General features: G+C 44.8%; 1 protein-coding gene across 3 annotated transcripts in view; it reads left to right on the top strand.

Moving 5' to 3' along the window:
• The window catches only part of OTUB1 (OTU deubiquitinase, ubiquitin aldehyde binding 1), an 81,006-nt gene that overhangs the window by 15,165 nt on the left and 52,463 nt on the right, over positions 1-13,378 (top strand). For all 3 annotated transcript variants that reach the window (XM_069207114.1, XM_069207115.1, XM_069207116.1), the window contains 2 exons: positions 10,419-10,480; positions 11,677-11,775. In XM_069207114.1, the coding sequence (XP_069063215.1) occupies positions 10,419-10,480; positions 11,677-11,775 (161 nt within the window). The remainder of the gene's footprint in view (positions 1-10,418; positions 10,481-11,676; positions 11,776-13,378) is intronic.

Below are 13,378 nucleotides of genomic sequence, written 5' to 3'. Positions count from 1 at the left end.
ATTACTATAGCCTGACACCCAGGACATATTATTTGGTGTCGAGGACAACAAGTTTTCATGTTTATTTCGTCCTTGGAACAGGTAGGCTCAACCCCATTGGAGCACAAACCCTTTGGCTGCCAGTTTACAGTACCACAAGGGAATTGTCTGCAGTTGAGGTAATATTTGTGTGCATATAATAATGCTGTACAAACTTGTGTTTATGGTTCATTCATGCAAAGCCTTTAATATTAGGCTGAGCACTCTAACCAAACGTTGTAAGCTCGGACTGCTGTACTGGCAGTGCTTCCAGTAAATAATGTGTACACATATTTGCAAAGTTTAACAGGATGATGCTACATATGATGCTTTCTGCTTGAATGCAAATATCTGCAAAAGCTTGAAAACAAGATTGATGATTCTTTACCTTCAAAATAAAATGTTCACAAAAAATGCAACTAGAATTTTTTTTTTCTTAATTACTGTGACATTTTAGGTACCATTTCTTTGAAGCATTGTTTAGTAAAAATGTGTTGATGTATTCTAGTTTTTCCAAAAATATTCATAAAGAAAAATCAGTGTAACTAGTTTAACCTCTTGGGTGCCTTGGACGAGATTATCTCGTCCAAGGCTACAGTTCCCCTGTGCCTTGGACGAGATCATCTCGTCCATGGCACAGGGGAACTTGGGGGCGCGCTAGCGCGCCCCCCGTGCACCCCCCTTCCCCCCCCAAGTCGGGGATGGAAGGGGAAGACCTTCCCCTTCCACCCCCGACCCCCCCCCACCCCCCTGTGACATCAGCGCGCGCGCGCTGATGTGTCACAGGGGCCTCCCTCGTCGCGCTATGAAAAAGAAATGCAAAAGCATTTCTTTTTCAATCACTTGGGAGGCCCGGAGGGGCTTCAAAGGGAAGGAAAAGTATTTCCTTCCCTTTGAAGTCCCTCCGAGGGTTTCAAAAGCCGGATTGCTTGCAATCCTGCTTTTGAAACCCCACTAGACACCAGGGATTTTTTTTTTTTTTTTAAATTGACAAAAGGGAGCGACCCCTTGGGCAAGGGTCGCTCCCAGGGGGGGCATTTTTTTTAAAAGGGCCAGAAACCTCTAGGCACCAGGGACCATTTCTTTTTTTTTTTTCTTTTTTTTTTATTGAGGTGGGGAGCGACCCCTTAGGCAAGGGTCGCTCCCCTTGGGGGAAAATTATATTTTGGCCATTTCTGCCCCCCTTGGGGGCAGATTGGCCTATTTTGATGAGGCCAATCTGCCCCCAAGGGGGGTAGAAACCACTAGACACCAGGGATTTTTTTTTATTTTTTATTGTTATTGACAAAAGGGAGCGACCCCTTGGGCAAGGGTCGCTCCCAGGGGGGGCATATTTTCGGGAAGGCCTTTTCTGCCCCCCCTGGGGGCAGATCGGCCTACTATTAGGCCGATCTGCCCCCAGGGGGGGCAGAAACCTCTAGGCACCAGGGACCATTTTTTTTTTTTGTTTCATTTTTTTTTTTTTTTGGTGGGGAGCGACCCCTTAGGCAAGGGTCGCTCCCCTTGGGGGAAAATTATATTTTGGCCATTTCTGCCCCCCTTGGGGGCAGATTGGCCTATTTTGATGAGGCCAATCTGCCCCCAAGGGGGGTAGAAACGACTAGACACCAGGGAGTTTTTTCTTTGCGTGAAAAAGGGAGCGACCCCTTAGGCAAGGGTCGCTCCCTGGGGGGGAGGGCAATTTATTTTAGGCCATTTCTGCCCCCCCTGGGGGCAGATCGGCCTATTATTAGGCCGATCTGCCCCCAGGGGGGGAAGAAACCTCTAGGCGCCAGGGCAATTTTTTTTTGTGTTTTTTTTTTTTTTTGTTCTTTCTTTTTTTTTTAGAGATGGGGAGCGACCCATCAGGCAAGGGTCGCTCCCCTGGGGGGCAAATTGTATTTAGACCATTTCTGCCCCCCTGGGGGCAGATTGGCCGATTTTAGGTCAATCTGCCCCCAAGGGGGAAGAAACCACTAGGCACCGGGGATTTGTTTTTTGGCGCCAATGTCACGCAGGGGGAGCGACCCCGTAGGCAAGGGTCGCTCCTGGGGGGGGGGGTTGGGGGGACAAATTTATTTTAGGCCATTTCTGCCCCCCCCGGGGGACAGATCGGCCTATTATTAGGCCGAACTGCCCCCGGGGGGGGGGGGGGGGGGCAGAACACTCTAGGCGCCAGGGCAATTTTTTTTTTGTGTTTTTTTTTGTTTGTTGTTTCTTTTTTTAGAGATGGGGAGCGACCCATCAGGCAAGGGTCGCTCCCCTGGGGGAGCAAATTGTATTTAGACCATTTCTGCCCCCCTGGGGGCAGATTGGCCAATTTTAGGTCAATCTGCCCCCAAGGGGGCAGAAACCACTAGGCACCAAGGATTTGTTTTTTGGCGCCAATGTCACGCAGGGGGAGCGACCCCGTAGGCAAGGGTCGCTCCCGGGGGGGGGGGGTGGGTGTTGGGGGGGCAAATTTATTTTAGGCCATTTCTGCCCCCCGGGGGGGCAGATCGGCCTATTATTAGGCCGATCTGTCCCCGGGGGGGGGGGGGGGCAGAAACCTCTAGGCGCCAGGGGAATTTTTCATTTTTTTCTTTGTTTTTTTTTTTTAGAGATGGGGAGCGACCCATCAGGCAAAAGTCGCTCCCCTGGGGGACAAATTGTATTTAGGCCATTTCTGCCCCCCTTGGGGGCAGATTGGCTGAGTTTAGGTCAACCTGCCCCCAAGGGGGCAGAAACCACTAGGCACCGGGGATTTGTTTTTTGGTGCCAATGTCACGCAGGGGGAGCGACCCCGTAGGCAAGGGTCGCTCCCGGCGGGGGAGGGTGGGGGTTGGGGGGGCAAATTTATTTTAGGGCATTTCTGCCCCCCCCCCCCCACCCCCCCACCCCCCCCCGCCCGGGGCCGGCTGAGCTACAGGCCAAACACCACAGGTAGGCACCTTGCAAAAAACACCTCTGTTTTCTGTGAAAAAATATGTTGTGTCCACGTTGTGTTTTGGGCCATTTCCTTTTGTGGGCGCTAGGCCTACCCACAGAAGTGATGTACCATTTTTATCGAGAGACTTAGGGGAACGCTGGGTGGAAGGAAATTTGTGGCTCCTCTCAGATTCCAGAACTTTCTGTCACCGTAATGAGGAAAAAGTGTTTTTTGGGCCAAATTTTGATGTTTGCAAAGGATTCTGGGTAACATAACCTGGTCAGAGCCCCGCAAGTCACCCCATCTTGGATTCCCCTGGGTTTCTAGTTTTAAAAAATGCACTGGTTTGCTAGGTTTCCTCAGGTGTCGGCTGAGCTACAGGCCAAAATCCACAGGTAGGCACTGCTTTTTATAAAAAAATGTGATGTGTCCACGTTGTGTTTTGGGCCCTTTCCTTTCGTGGGCGCTAGTCCTACCCACACAAGTGAGGTATTATTTTTATCGGGATACTTGGGGGAACGCTGGGTAGAAGGAAATTTGTGGCTCCTCTCAGATTCCAGAACTTTCTGCCACAGAAATGTGAGTAACATGTGTATTTTTAGCCAAATTTTGAGGTTTGCAAAGGATTCTGGGTAACAGAACCTGGTCCGAGCCCCGCAAGTCACCCCTCCTTGGATTCCCCTAGGTCTCTAGTTTTCAGAAATGCACAGGTTTGGTAGGTTTCCCTAGGTGCCGGCTGAGCTAGAGGCCAAAATCTACAGGTAGGCACTTCGCAAAAAACACCTCTGTTTTTTTTTCCAAAATGTAGGATGTGTCCACGTTGCGCTTTGGGGTGTTTCCTGTCGCCGGCGCTAGGCCTACCCACGCAAGTGAGGTATCATTTTTATCGGGAGACTTGGGGGAACGCTGGGTGGAAGGAAATTTGTAGCTCCTCTCAGATTCCAGAACTTTCTGCCACAGAAATGTGAGGGACATGTGTTTTTTTTAGCCAAATTTTGAGGTTTGCAAAAGATTCTGGGTAACAGAACCTGGTCCGAGCCCCGCAAGTCACCCCTCCTTGGATTCCCCTAGGTCTCTAGTTTTCAGAAATGCACAGGTTTGGTAGGTTTCCCTAGGTGCCGGCTGAGCTAGAGGCCAAAATCTACAGGTAGGCACTTCGCAAAAAACACCTCTGTTTTTTTCCAAAATTTAGGATGTGTCCACGTTGCGCTTTGGGGTGTTTCCTGTCGCCGGCGCTAGGCCTACCCACGCAAGTGAGGTATCATTTTTATCGGGAGACTTGGGGGAACGCTGAGTGGAAGGAAATTTGTAGCTCCTCTCAGATTCCAGAACTTTCTGCCACAGAAATGTGAGTAACATGTGTATTTTTAGCCAAATTTTGAGGTTTGCAAAGGATTCTGGGTAACAGAACCTGGTCCGAGCCCCGCAAGTCACCCCTCCTTGGATTCCCCTAGGTCTCTAGTTTTCAGAAATGCACAGGTTTGGTAGGTTTCCCTAGGTGCCGGCTGAGCTAGAGGCCAAAATCTACAGGTAGGCACTTCGCAAAAAACACCTCTGTTTTCTCCCAAAATTGTCGATGTGTCCACGTTGCGCTTTGGGGCGTTTCCTGTCGCGGGCGCTAGGCCTACCCACGCAAGTGAGGTATCATTTTTATCGGGAGACTTGGGGGAACATAGATTAGCAAAACAAGTGCTATTGCCCCTTGTCTTTCTCTACATTTTTTCCTTCCAAATATAGGAGAGTGTTTAAAAAAGACATCTATTTGAGAAATTCCCTATAATTCACATGCTTGTATGGTCACCACGGAACTCAGAGATGTGCAAATAACCACTGCTCCTCAGCACCTTATCTTGTGCCCTTTTTGGAAATGCAAAGGTTTTCTTGATAGCAATTTTTTACTCTTTATATTTCAGCAAATGAATTGCTGTATACCCGGTATAGAATGAAAACGCACTGCAGGGTGCAGCTCATTTATTGGCTCTGGGTTCCTCGGGTTCTTGATGAACCTACAAGCCCTATATATGCCCGCAACCAGAGGAGTCCAGCAGACGTAACAGTATATTGCTTTCCATAATCTGACATTGCAGGGAAAAGTTACAGAGTAAAACATAGAGAAAAATTGATGTGTTTTTCACCTCAATTTCAATATTTTTCTTTTTCAGCTGTTATTTTCTGTAGGAAACCCTTGTAGGATCTACACAAATGACCCCTTGCTGAATTCAGAATTTTGTCTACTTTTCAGAAATGGTTAGGTTTCTGGGATCCAGCATTGGTTTCATGCCCATTCCTGTCACTGACTGGAAGGAGGCTGAAAGCACAAAAAATTGCAAAAATGGGGTATGCCCCAGTAAAATGCCAAAATTGTGTTGAAAAATTGGGTTTTCTGATTCAAGTCTGCCTGTTCCTGAAAGCTAGGAAGCTGCTGAGTTTAGCACTACAAACCCTTTGTTGATGCCATTTTCGGGGGGAAATCCACAAGCCTTCTTCTGCAGCCACTTTTTCCATTTTTTTTAAAAAAAAACGAAATTTTCACTGTATTTTGGCCAATTTCTTGGCCTCCTTCAAGGGAACCCACAAAGTCTGGGTACCTCTAGAATCCCTAGGATGTTGGAAAAAAAGGACGCAAATTTGGCTTGGTTAGCTTATGTGAACAAAAAGTTATGAGGGCCTAAGCGCGAACTGCCCCAAATAGGCAAAAAAAGGCCTGGCACAGGAGGGGGAAAAGGCCTGGCAGCGAAGGGGTTAATCAAGATTATGGTAAATATGAAAATAAACAAGTACTGGCAAAGCCAGTTGGTCCAACATTGGTGGTCAATCTTTTGGTTTTGTCAGTGTCTTGGCTTTTGTAAAACTATTTTTTTTTTTTTTTTTTTTTACATATTTCATGAATTCACGAGAATTTACAGAAGTAGACCAGGAAATCATTCTCCCAGAAAATATTTGTGAACTGTATTTTAGCACGAACAAATATGCATGTGTAAATTTGCTCATGCGAAAATCTATTGAGTGTTTACAAGTTCATTGCCCCGCCAACCACTTGTTTCCCAGCCCTGAAATAAGTTTTACTTCTGCCCTTGTCAGGAGAAAATGTTCAACCTTTCTCAGTAGGGGAAAAGATTAGAGAGAAGTTGGTGAAACCCCTTTTAACATGCAAGTTAGTAGGTTTGCACAGACTTGAAAGGGCATGCCAACCCAGGGACTATTGCTTACTGCTACCTCCAGCCCCAGTGTGTAGATCTGCAACAAGATGGTAAAATAAGGAAATTGCTAGTATTCAAGCCTTATTATTGTATGAGCCCTGGCATATGTGAGGCTAATATTAGAGCTTTTATATAATGAGATTGCTGCCATAATTTGTCGCTGCACTGCTTGGCACCAAAGGGACAAGTACAGGGGTGTAGAATTTAACAAAATATCTGCTTGTCCATGGGACAGGCTGCTTCATAAATCTACATGTCCTGTAACTATATCTACTTGTCCTTTTGGTGCCATGTAGTGCAGCGACATATTATGCCAGGGCTAATGCTACAGGAGGGCTTGAATACTAGCAATGTCAAGCCATACAATAGCAATTAACTTTTTTTGCCACCTTTCCTCTGATCTACATACTGAGGCTGGAGGAAGCAGTAAGCAATAGTTCCAGGGCTGGAATGCATTTGAGTCTGTGCAAGCCTACTAACTTGCATGTTTTAAGGATTTTCACCAATCTTTTCTAATCTTTTCCCATACTGAGAAAGTTTGGAAGTTTACTCCTGACAAGGGCAGAAGTATAAGTTTTTCCAAGGTCGGGATAAAAGTGGTTGGAGGGAAATTGAACTTGTAAACGCTCAATAGATTTTCACATGAACAAATCTACACATGCGTATTTGCTTGTGCTAAAATACGGTTCACAAATAGTTTCGAGCAGTACGAATTCCTGGTCTACCTCTGTGAATTCTTGTGAATTCATGACAGCCACATAGATGTACACCATGGGTGCACTTTTGTGACTTTTGTTAAGAATTGGGCCCCTAATGAGGTCAACTGTTAACCAAAATTCTATTTCTCTCTCTATCCATCTATTGGCTCGCTTTACTGTGAGTGACTGCATTTTTCTGTCCCTCACGGAGCATATTGCCACACAAAGTAGTTTTGTTCAGTGCCAGGACTATTGTGGCAATGTGTGCTTTTTAAGACCAACATTATTTTTGTTGCTTTTTGTCAGTGTTTGTTACAGTGGCTAGTGCCTGGCAGCTCCCAAAGTGTTACAAAAGTCATGTCAAAACAAAACACGGATTGACAAAAACAAAAGACTGACTATCAGTGTCAGATCGGTTGCTTTGCCGTTGCTGGTTTGTTTTCATGTTTCACATAATTGTGTTGAAAATGGCTATACTGATTTTCCATTATGAATATTTTTTAAAATATTAGCACGTATCAACACATTTTAACAAATGATTCTTCAAAGAAATGGTACTTAAAATTTCACATTAAGTTAGCAAATTGTCTTTCCTGCTTGTATTTTTTTCTGAACTTTGTCTTTTGAAAGCAAAGAATCGCAAATCTTGCTTATAAGCTTCTGCGAACATTAACATCTATTCAGAGCATTCTGGGAGCATTATACTTAGCCTCATTGTTATATTTTCAAACATATGTGTACTTGTTATTTTTACTGGAACCACTGTCAGTAGTGCAGTGTGGCTTACAACGTTTATTTAGAGCACTCACCCTAATAATAAAGGCTTTGCATAATTGAAACATAAATACAAGTTTGAACAGCATTAACATATGTACTCAAATATTACCTCAACTGCAGACAGTTTCCTTACCTGTAAACTGTCAGGCATAGGGTTTGTGCTGCAGGGTGTTGGGCCTACTTGTCCCAAGGACGAAACAAACATGAAAACCTGTTGTCCTTGACCCCAAACAATATGCCCTTGGCATCGGGCTATAGGAATTCCACACAACTGGAAGTAAATATTTTTACAAGACAGGTAGATTTATGAAGCATCCTGTCCCATGGACAAGAAGATATTTTATAAAATTCCACAAACCTTGTGCAGTGATTAGTGTTTACGATGTTGAGCATAATATTAGTGTTTCCAAGTAATTCTGCTTAAAATGGACACCTGTCAGTGTGGTCTGCTCTCTATTGTATGACTTGTCGCATTTGAAGATTAGTAGCAACTAAACTTTCCTTACCTCGCTTAAAGGTAAGTAGTAACTAAGTGTTGCAGGGAAAAATATGAATTACATCTTCTGCTGTACGTTTGAGGACTTGTTTATTAAAAAAAGAAACACATCCACTATGCGGGCAGTGAAAAGACCCATGCGAGACCACATATGCATTTTGGCCTCTGGAGCCGTGGCACTGGGCTCACCACCAATTGGAGCGTTCTTGCTGACCCATTTATAAATGGTGGAGTTAGGGTTAGGGGTGGGGGTGGTGTGCAAGGGAAAAGTACAAATAAGACAGCAGGTCAATCAACATGTTTTGGGAGGTCAGTAATTTTCTCAGATACCACTTAAGTATGCCAATTGCTTTTTCTCTGGGTGTTTTTCCCAAATTTCTGGGTGAAAAATTATTTCACACCAATATTCATCATTTTTCCTAGAGTTCTACCAGTGGTCCTGTAGTAATACTAAGACCCTGTAAATGTTACCTTCCTCATCCCATGCACTCTAATGAACTCCTTTCTAGTTTTTCAAATTGCTTGTATATTAAAATACAAACACCATGGAGAATGTAGAGAATTCTGCGCAAAGCCAACAGATGGTGACATTGACTACTAGAGGTAACTGGCAGTTTTGCAGTCAGCCAGCGGTGGTCAAGAAAAGCAGAACTGGCATAGTAAGAATGAACTGGAACCTAATACTGAAGACCCTCATCATCTGGGTCGCTGCAGCTGACAGATTGTTTTTTAGCAGGCCCATTAATGGGTGTGGAATATCATGAACAGCAGCGTCTGCCTCTCACTATAGAGAGCGACAATCCTCAATTTGTTCCTGTTAAGGACATTTCTTCTAGGTTTTGTGATATATGATTTAGCTCATGACTTGAAGCATGCATTGTTACTGGTAAACTTTGCTTTTTGGAGGCTTAGTTTACACCTTTGTGATCTCACCACATTTGGAGTTTCTCCTTTGTGAATCCTTAAGTTTAGAAGCTTGGTCTGCTAAGACCATAGGTTGCCATCACCCCTGTGACTTTCCTCACACTCCTTGTATGATCTGTTGGAACCCAGCAGTGTTGATTCACAGGTCCTTAACTACCCGTTTCTTTTCCAGTGCACTTCACCAGATCTGGAAGTGTTTGTTTGTGGGTCTTGATCTGCTGCCTATGTTATCTGAAGAGGGAGTTCTTGATGTCTCCTTCAGTTATCTGTTCCTAGGAAATTTGATGGAATCTGTCTCTACTTTGGAAAAAATATAGATTTTGTTGTCTGTTAATTAATATTTTGAACTAACCATTCTGTCACCCCCAAGTAAGCAGTCAGTATCTCCCCTTAGGAGCTGCATGGATATATTTGCCTCTTGCAGCATTTAGTTTTCAGTTCCATAGACCCCTGGCTGTGCATATGGGCCCATTGCTCCATTGGCTCTGCATTCTCACACACTTTTTTTCACTGCCAGGGACCACCTACCTACCGTCTTATGCCTTCCTGAATTATGTCCTGTAAGCCTCTGGTGGTGGTGTGTTTTGTGCTGGGATAAGGAGTGGAAGAGGGTTTTCTAGTGCTTGTGGCAGCTGGGTGGGGGTAAATGGGGTGTGGATGGGCTGAGGAGTTGAAGAGGGAGAAGAGAAGATGCATATAGGGATACATTAGTAGTGGAGATAGTGAGTGGCTGAAGAGGTGTCTGTGGATTGGACTGTGAAGCTATTGAGTAATGGGCACGATTCTCATTTCAATTGAGCAGAGGCATTTCGGACATGGAATTGTTTTTATAGTATGTAATCTCAAGTTCTTAGATTTGTGAGAAGTTCTCCTGGGGTGAGGTTGCCGGTGAGCACCCAATGATTGGCCTTTCTGTAGGACATTTTCCTGAAGCAATAGGTCATAGCAAAACTGGATTCTCACTGATATCTGGGCAAAAGAAATAATATTGTGGTTTTATTTGGGGGAGGACATATTACTCACTTACTAGCACAGGGCATGTAGCCCCATTTTTCCTGTTATAGGTTTTATACGTTCCCATGAAGGTCTAGTAGGTGGGGATGGTTGGGAGGAGGGGGACGAGGCAAAAGGGGATTGTGCCTAGCCCACTTCAGTAGGGCTTCAAGTGGTTGGGTTGTGGAATGTCCATTGGAGACAACCGGTGCATAGTGGGAGGCTGCTTGCAGTCATAGAAGTCTTTTCCACAGTTGGGCTCCGGGATGTCCATGACACATGTTAACAGTCTGACACCTAATGGTATCCTTGTGATCTGTGAACCAAACCTCACCACCAACTTAGTGGCACATATTCTGTGTACTGCAAATTGTCACATATTTAAATTGTGTTAATTAACCTTTTTTTTTTTTTTTTAATTCAAGGTGTGAATTGCTTGGCATACGATGAAGCAATTATGGCACAGCAGGACCGCATTCAGCAGGAGGTATGCAACATAAGTCCTATAGATATTGGTGGAGTAGGAAGTCCTATTTTAGTGCAATAGTGTGTTCTAGGCAGAGTGGTGTCGATGTAAGAGTTTGTGGGGCAGGAGTATTCTCAGAGACTGACCCATGTTTCCAGCTGAATTTGAACGTTGCCTTTCATTCTACTCTGGCTGGCTGTGCAAAGTCAAAGTCTTGTGCTTGGTCCCTGCTTCATTGTGTCTAGATGCTCCTTTCCATGGTGAATCATTGTAAAGATTGGCAAATTCTTTATGCTATCCAAAAATTGGAGAGTAACTGGTAATGCTATTTTGCTTCTTATCTTTGCCTCGGAGCCATAGAGGTCACCTCGTCTCACTGAAAGGCTTAATAGCTGGTTAGAATAGACTATGATAACAACAAGCTGCTTGAACAGCTAAGTATGATGTGGAACACCTGACCCTGGAGTCACTGATATCCTTGCGACATTCACTGTAAGAATTGTACACATTTATACACCTACCATGGTAAGCTTCAGGCAGGGAAACATTTTCAGATCTCTGAGAGGTTTTTGAGAGGCTGCTGAGTTGCCTTCTGCATCCGAGCTGGATTTACACATATTTATGATACCTGTCAGAGTGGTCTCCAGTACCAATACAGAAGCAAATGTCAGAGCTTAAGGAATTATCAGCAGAGTTTACCAAATGTACTTATTGACCAAGTCTTTGAGCAGTACTTGTCATTGAGCTACCTACAAGAATGGCCCTCAAGCTCCATTGTTGTCTATGAGTAGTGTCCTCCCACATGCAAGTGCTCTGTTTGTGTACAGGTTCCACAACCATTCTTCCCCTGGTTGTGAGTAGGGATCTCCCCGGCTACACACTTTCACCTTGTATTTTGTTGCGTTATCAGACCCTCCCAGGTGCCATCCTGTCTGCAAGAAGGGAACCCTTAAAATACATTATCACTGTGTTAAACTTGTACCCAAAACCATAAGGAGTTTTGTGCTAGGCCAAAAGATGAGCAAGAGGTGTGGCTCTTCTCAAATTGCCAACACTGAAACTAGGGTGGGATCAGGATACTGACTGGTGAGTGTAGCTCATGTCTGTTTTCCTGTACCCTTTTTACAGTCTGACATCATTTGGTGGGAGAAAAAGATGTAAAGCAAACTGTGTAGGTTCTTTCCTTTTTTAGTGACTCAGTGCTCTCGTTTCTGCAGATAGCTGTTCAGAATCCACTGGTTTCAGATCGATTGGAACTCTCCGTCCTGTACAAGGAGTATGCCAATGATGACTACGTGTACCAACAGAAGATCAAGGTGTGTGTTATTCATTGTGCATAAGGCTGGGGCAATGAGTAGTCAATAGGGGCAAAAGACTAGGACAGTGGTCTTCAGAACTCTTAATGTTGCTGTCCCTCATCAGCTTCCCACCATCCCTTGTAAGAAAAATGCTTCAGGCCTCCCAGAGTGACAAACCTATTTTCTCACAATTATTGCATACATTTGGCAGGTTTGAACATAATGAAAATTCAACATTACCCCTTTAAAGAAATGCAGTCAGATACATGATTGCCACCATTATATTGACAGCCAGTTATCCTTAGAAGTGTAAAACTAGTCGGTGTTATCCTTCATTAGAAATGGTTGGAGGGAATTTGAAGGTTATTTGGAGGTCCCTATCCTAACCTCGACACCTACTTTAAGTGGTGACAGGAGTGACAAAGACATTACTTATGGCTCTTTACAGTGTATCAGTCCCACACTGTTTTCTTTCATTAAAACAAGCATTGGCAAAGCCAATACGTCTTGCTTATGCAAGAGCTATTGTCTTTGGCAATGTGTTTTAACCATTATGTACACCAGTGTGGCTGTTGTTCAGCATTGCTAAAAGATAGTGGGTTGGGGTGGGGTAGATAGGAGTTTAGTAGGTTGGGGCAGAGTGGAATCGGGTAGATTGGAGTGGGGTAGAATGGATTTGGATAGATTGGGGTAGATTGGAATGGGGTGGAGTGGGGTAGAATTGACAACATTCCAGCTGGACATGCATATATACTGCAAAACTTTTCCGCATTTTCCGGGATACGGGTTAACTGGGCGAAATCATGCTTGTTCCCCTTCAACCTAGACCTTCCAGATCCAGGCCTTTGCCTTTCCGGGATACATATTTCCTGGGAGCCTGGGACGTTCTGTTATCTTGACATCAGCATATTCCACACAGAAGAGGATCTCCATGATGGCAATCTTAGGCGGGCCGTGACTTCCATCCGAGCACAGATGAATTTCTGGCAAATATTACCGCTCTCTGTGATGGGAGGAATTGCCCTCCTGAAAATAGTGGTTCTCCCTTGCCTGCTCTACTGTTTCTCCAACCTCCCTTACTATGTTCCGGCCAAATTCTTTAGGGAGCTGGAAACCAAAATCAGGGAATTTATTTGGAACAAAAGCCGCAGTAGAGTAGCGTTGAAGAAACTGTACCTGCCTCTGGATCGGTGCAGAATATGTAGTAGTACTATCTGGCCTCTCAGCTCCAGTAGGTGGTGCGGTGGCTCTGCGGTTGACAGTTGTCTGACACAGCGATGACAACACCACCCTGGGCAATGCCCGGTATACTACACCTCTTCCACCCTCTTGCAAAGCCGAGAACGCCTGAGGCGCTGCTGGTGGGTGTGGCACACCACTGCTACAACAGAAGCTTGTGCCTCACGCACGCAGCCCTTCCCTGTGCACCTGCCTTGGCACCCTAGCATGCGGTAGAGTTGTATACCGTGTTAGATTTATACATTGAGGGCACGCTCATCCCATTTGCCATGTGAACAGCAGAGACTGGCCTGCCATCTGGGCAGTTCTTATTATACAATTTCTTGATAGCGACAATATCAGGACACTGGACAGACATAATGGCTGAGCCGCCAATGCACTT

This window comes from Pleurodeles waltl, chromosome 9 (assembly GCF_031143425.1).
Source record: "Pleurodeles waltl isolate 20211129_DDA chromosome 9, aPleWal1.hap1.20221129, whole genome shotgun sequence".
NCBI lineage: Eukaryota > Metazoa > Chordata > Amphibia > Caudata > Salamandridae > Pleurodeles > Pleurodeles waltl.
The sequence above is the reverse complement of the archived record's forward strand: the minus strand, read 5'-3'. Positions and strand labels throughout refer to the sequence as shown.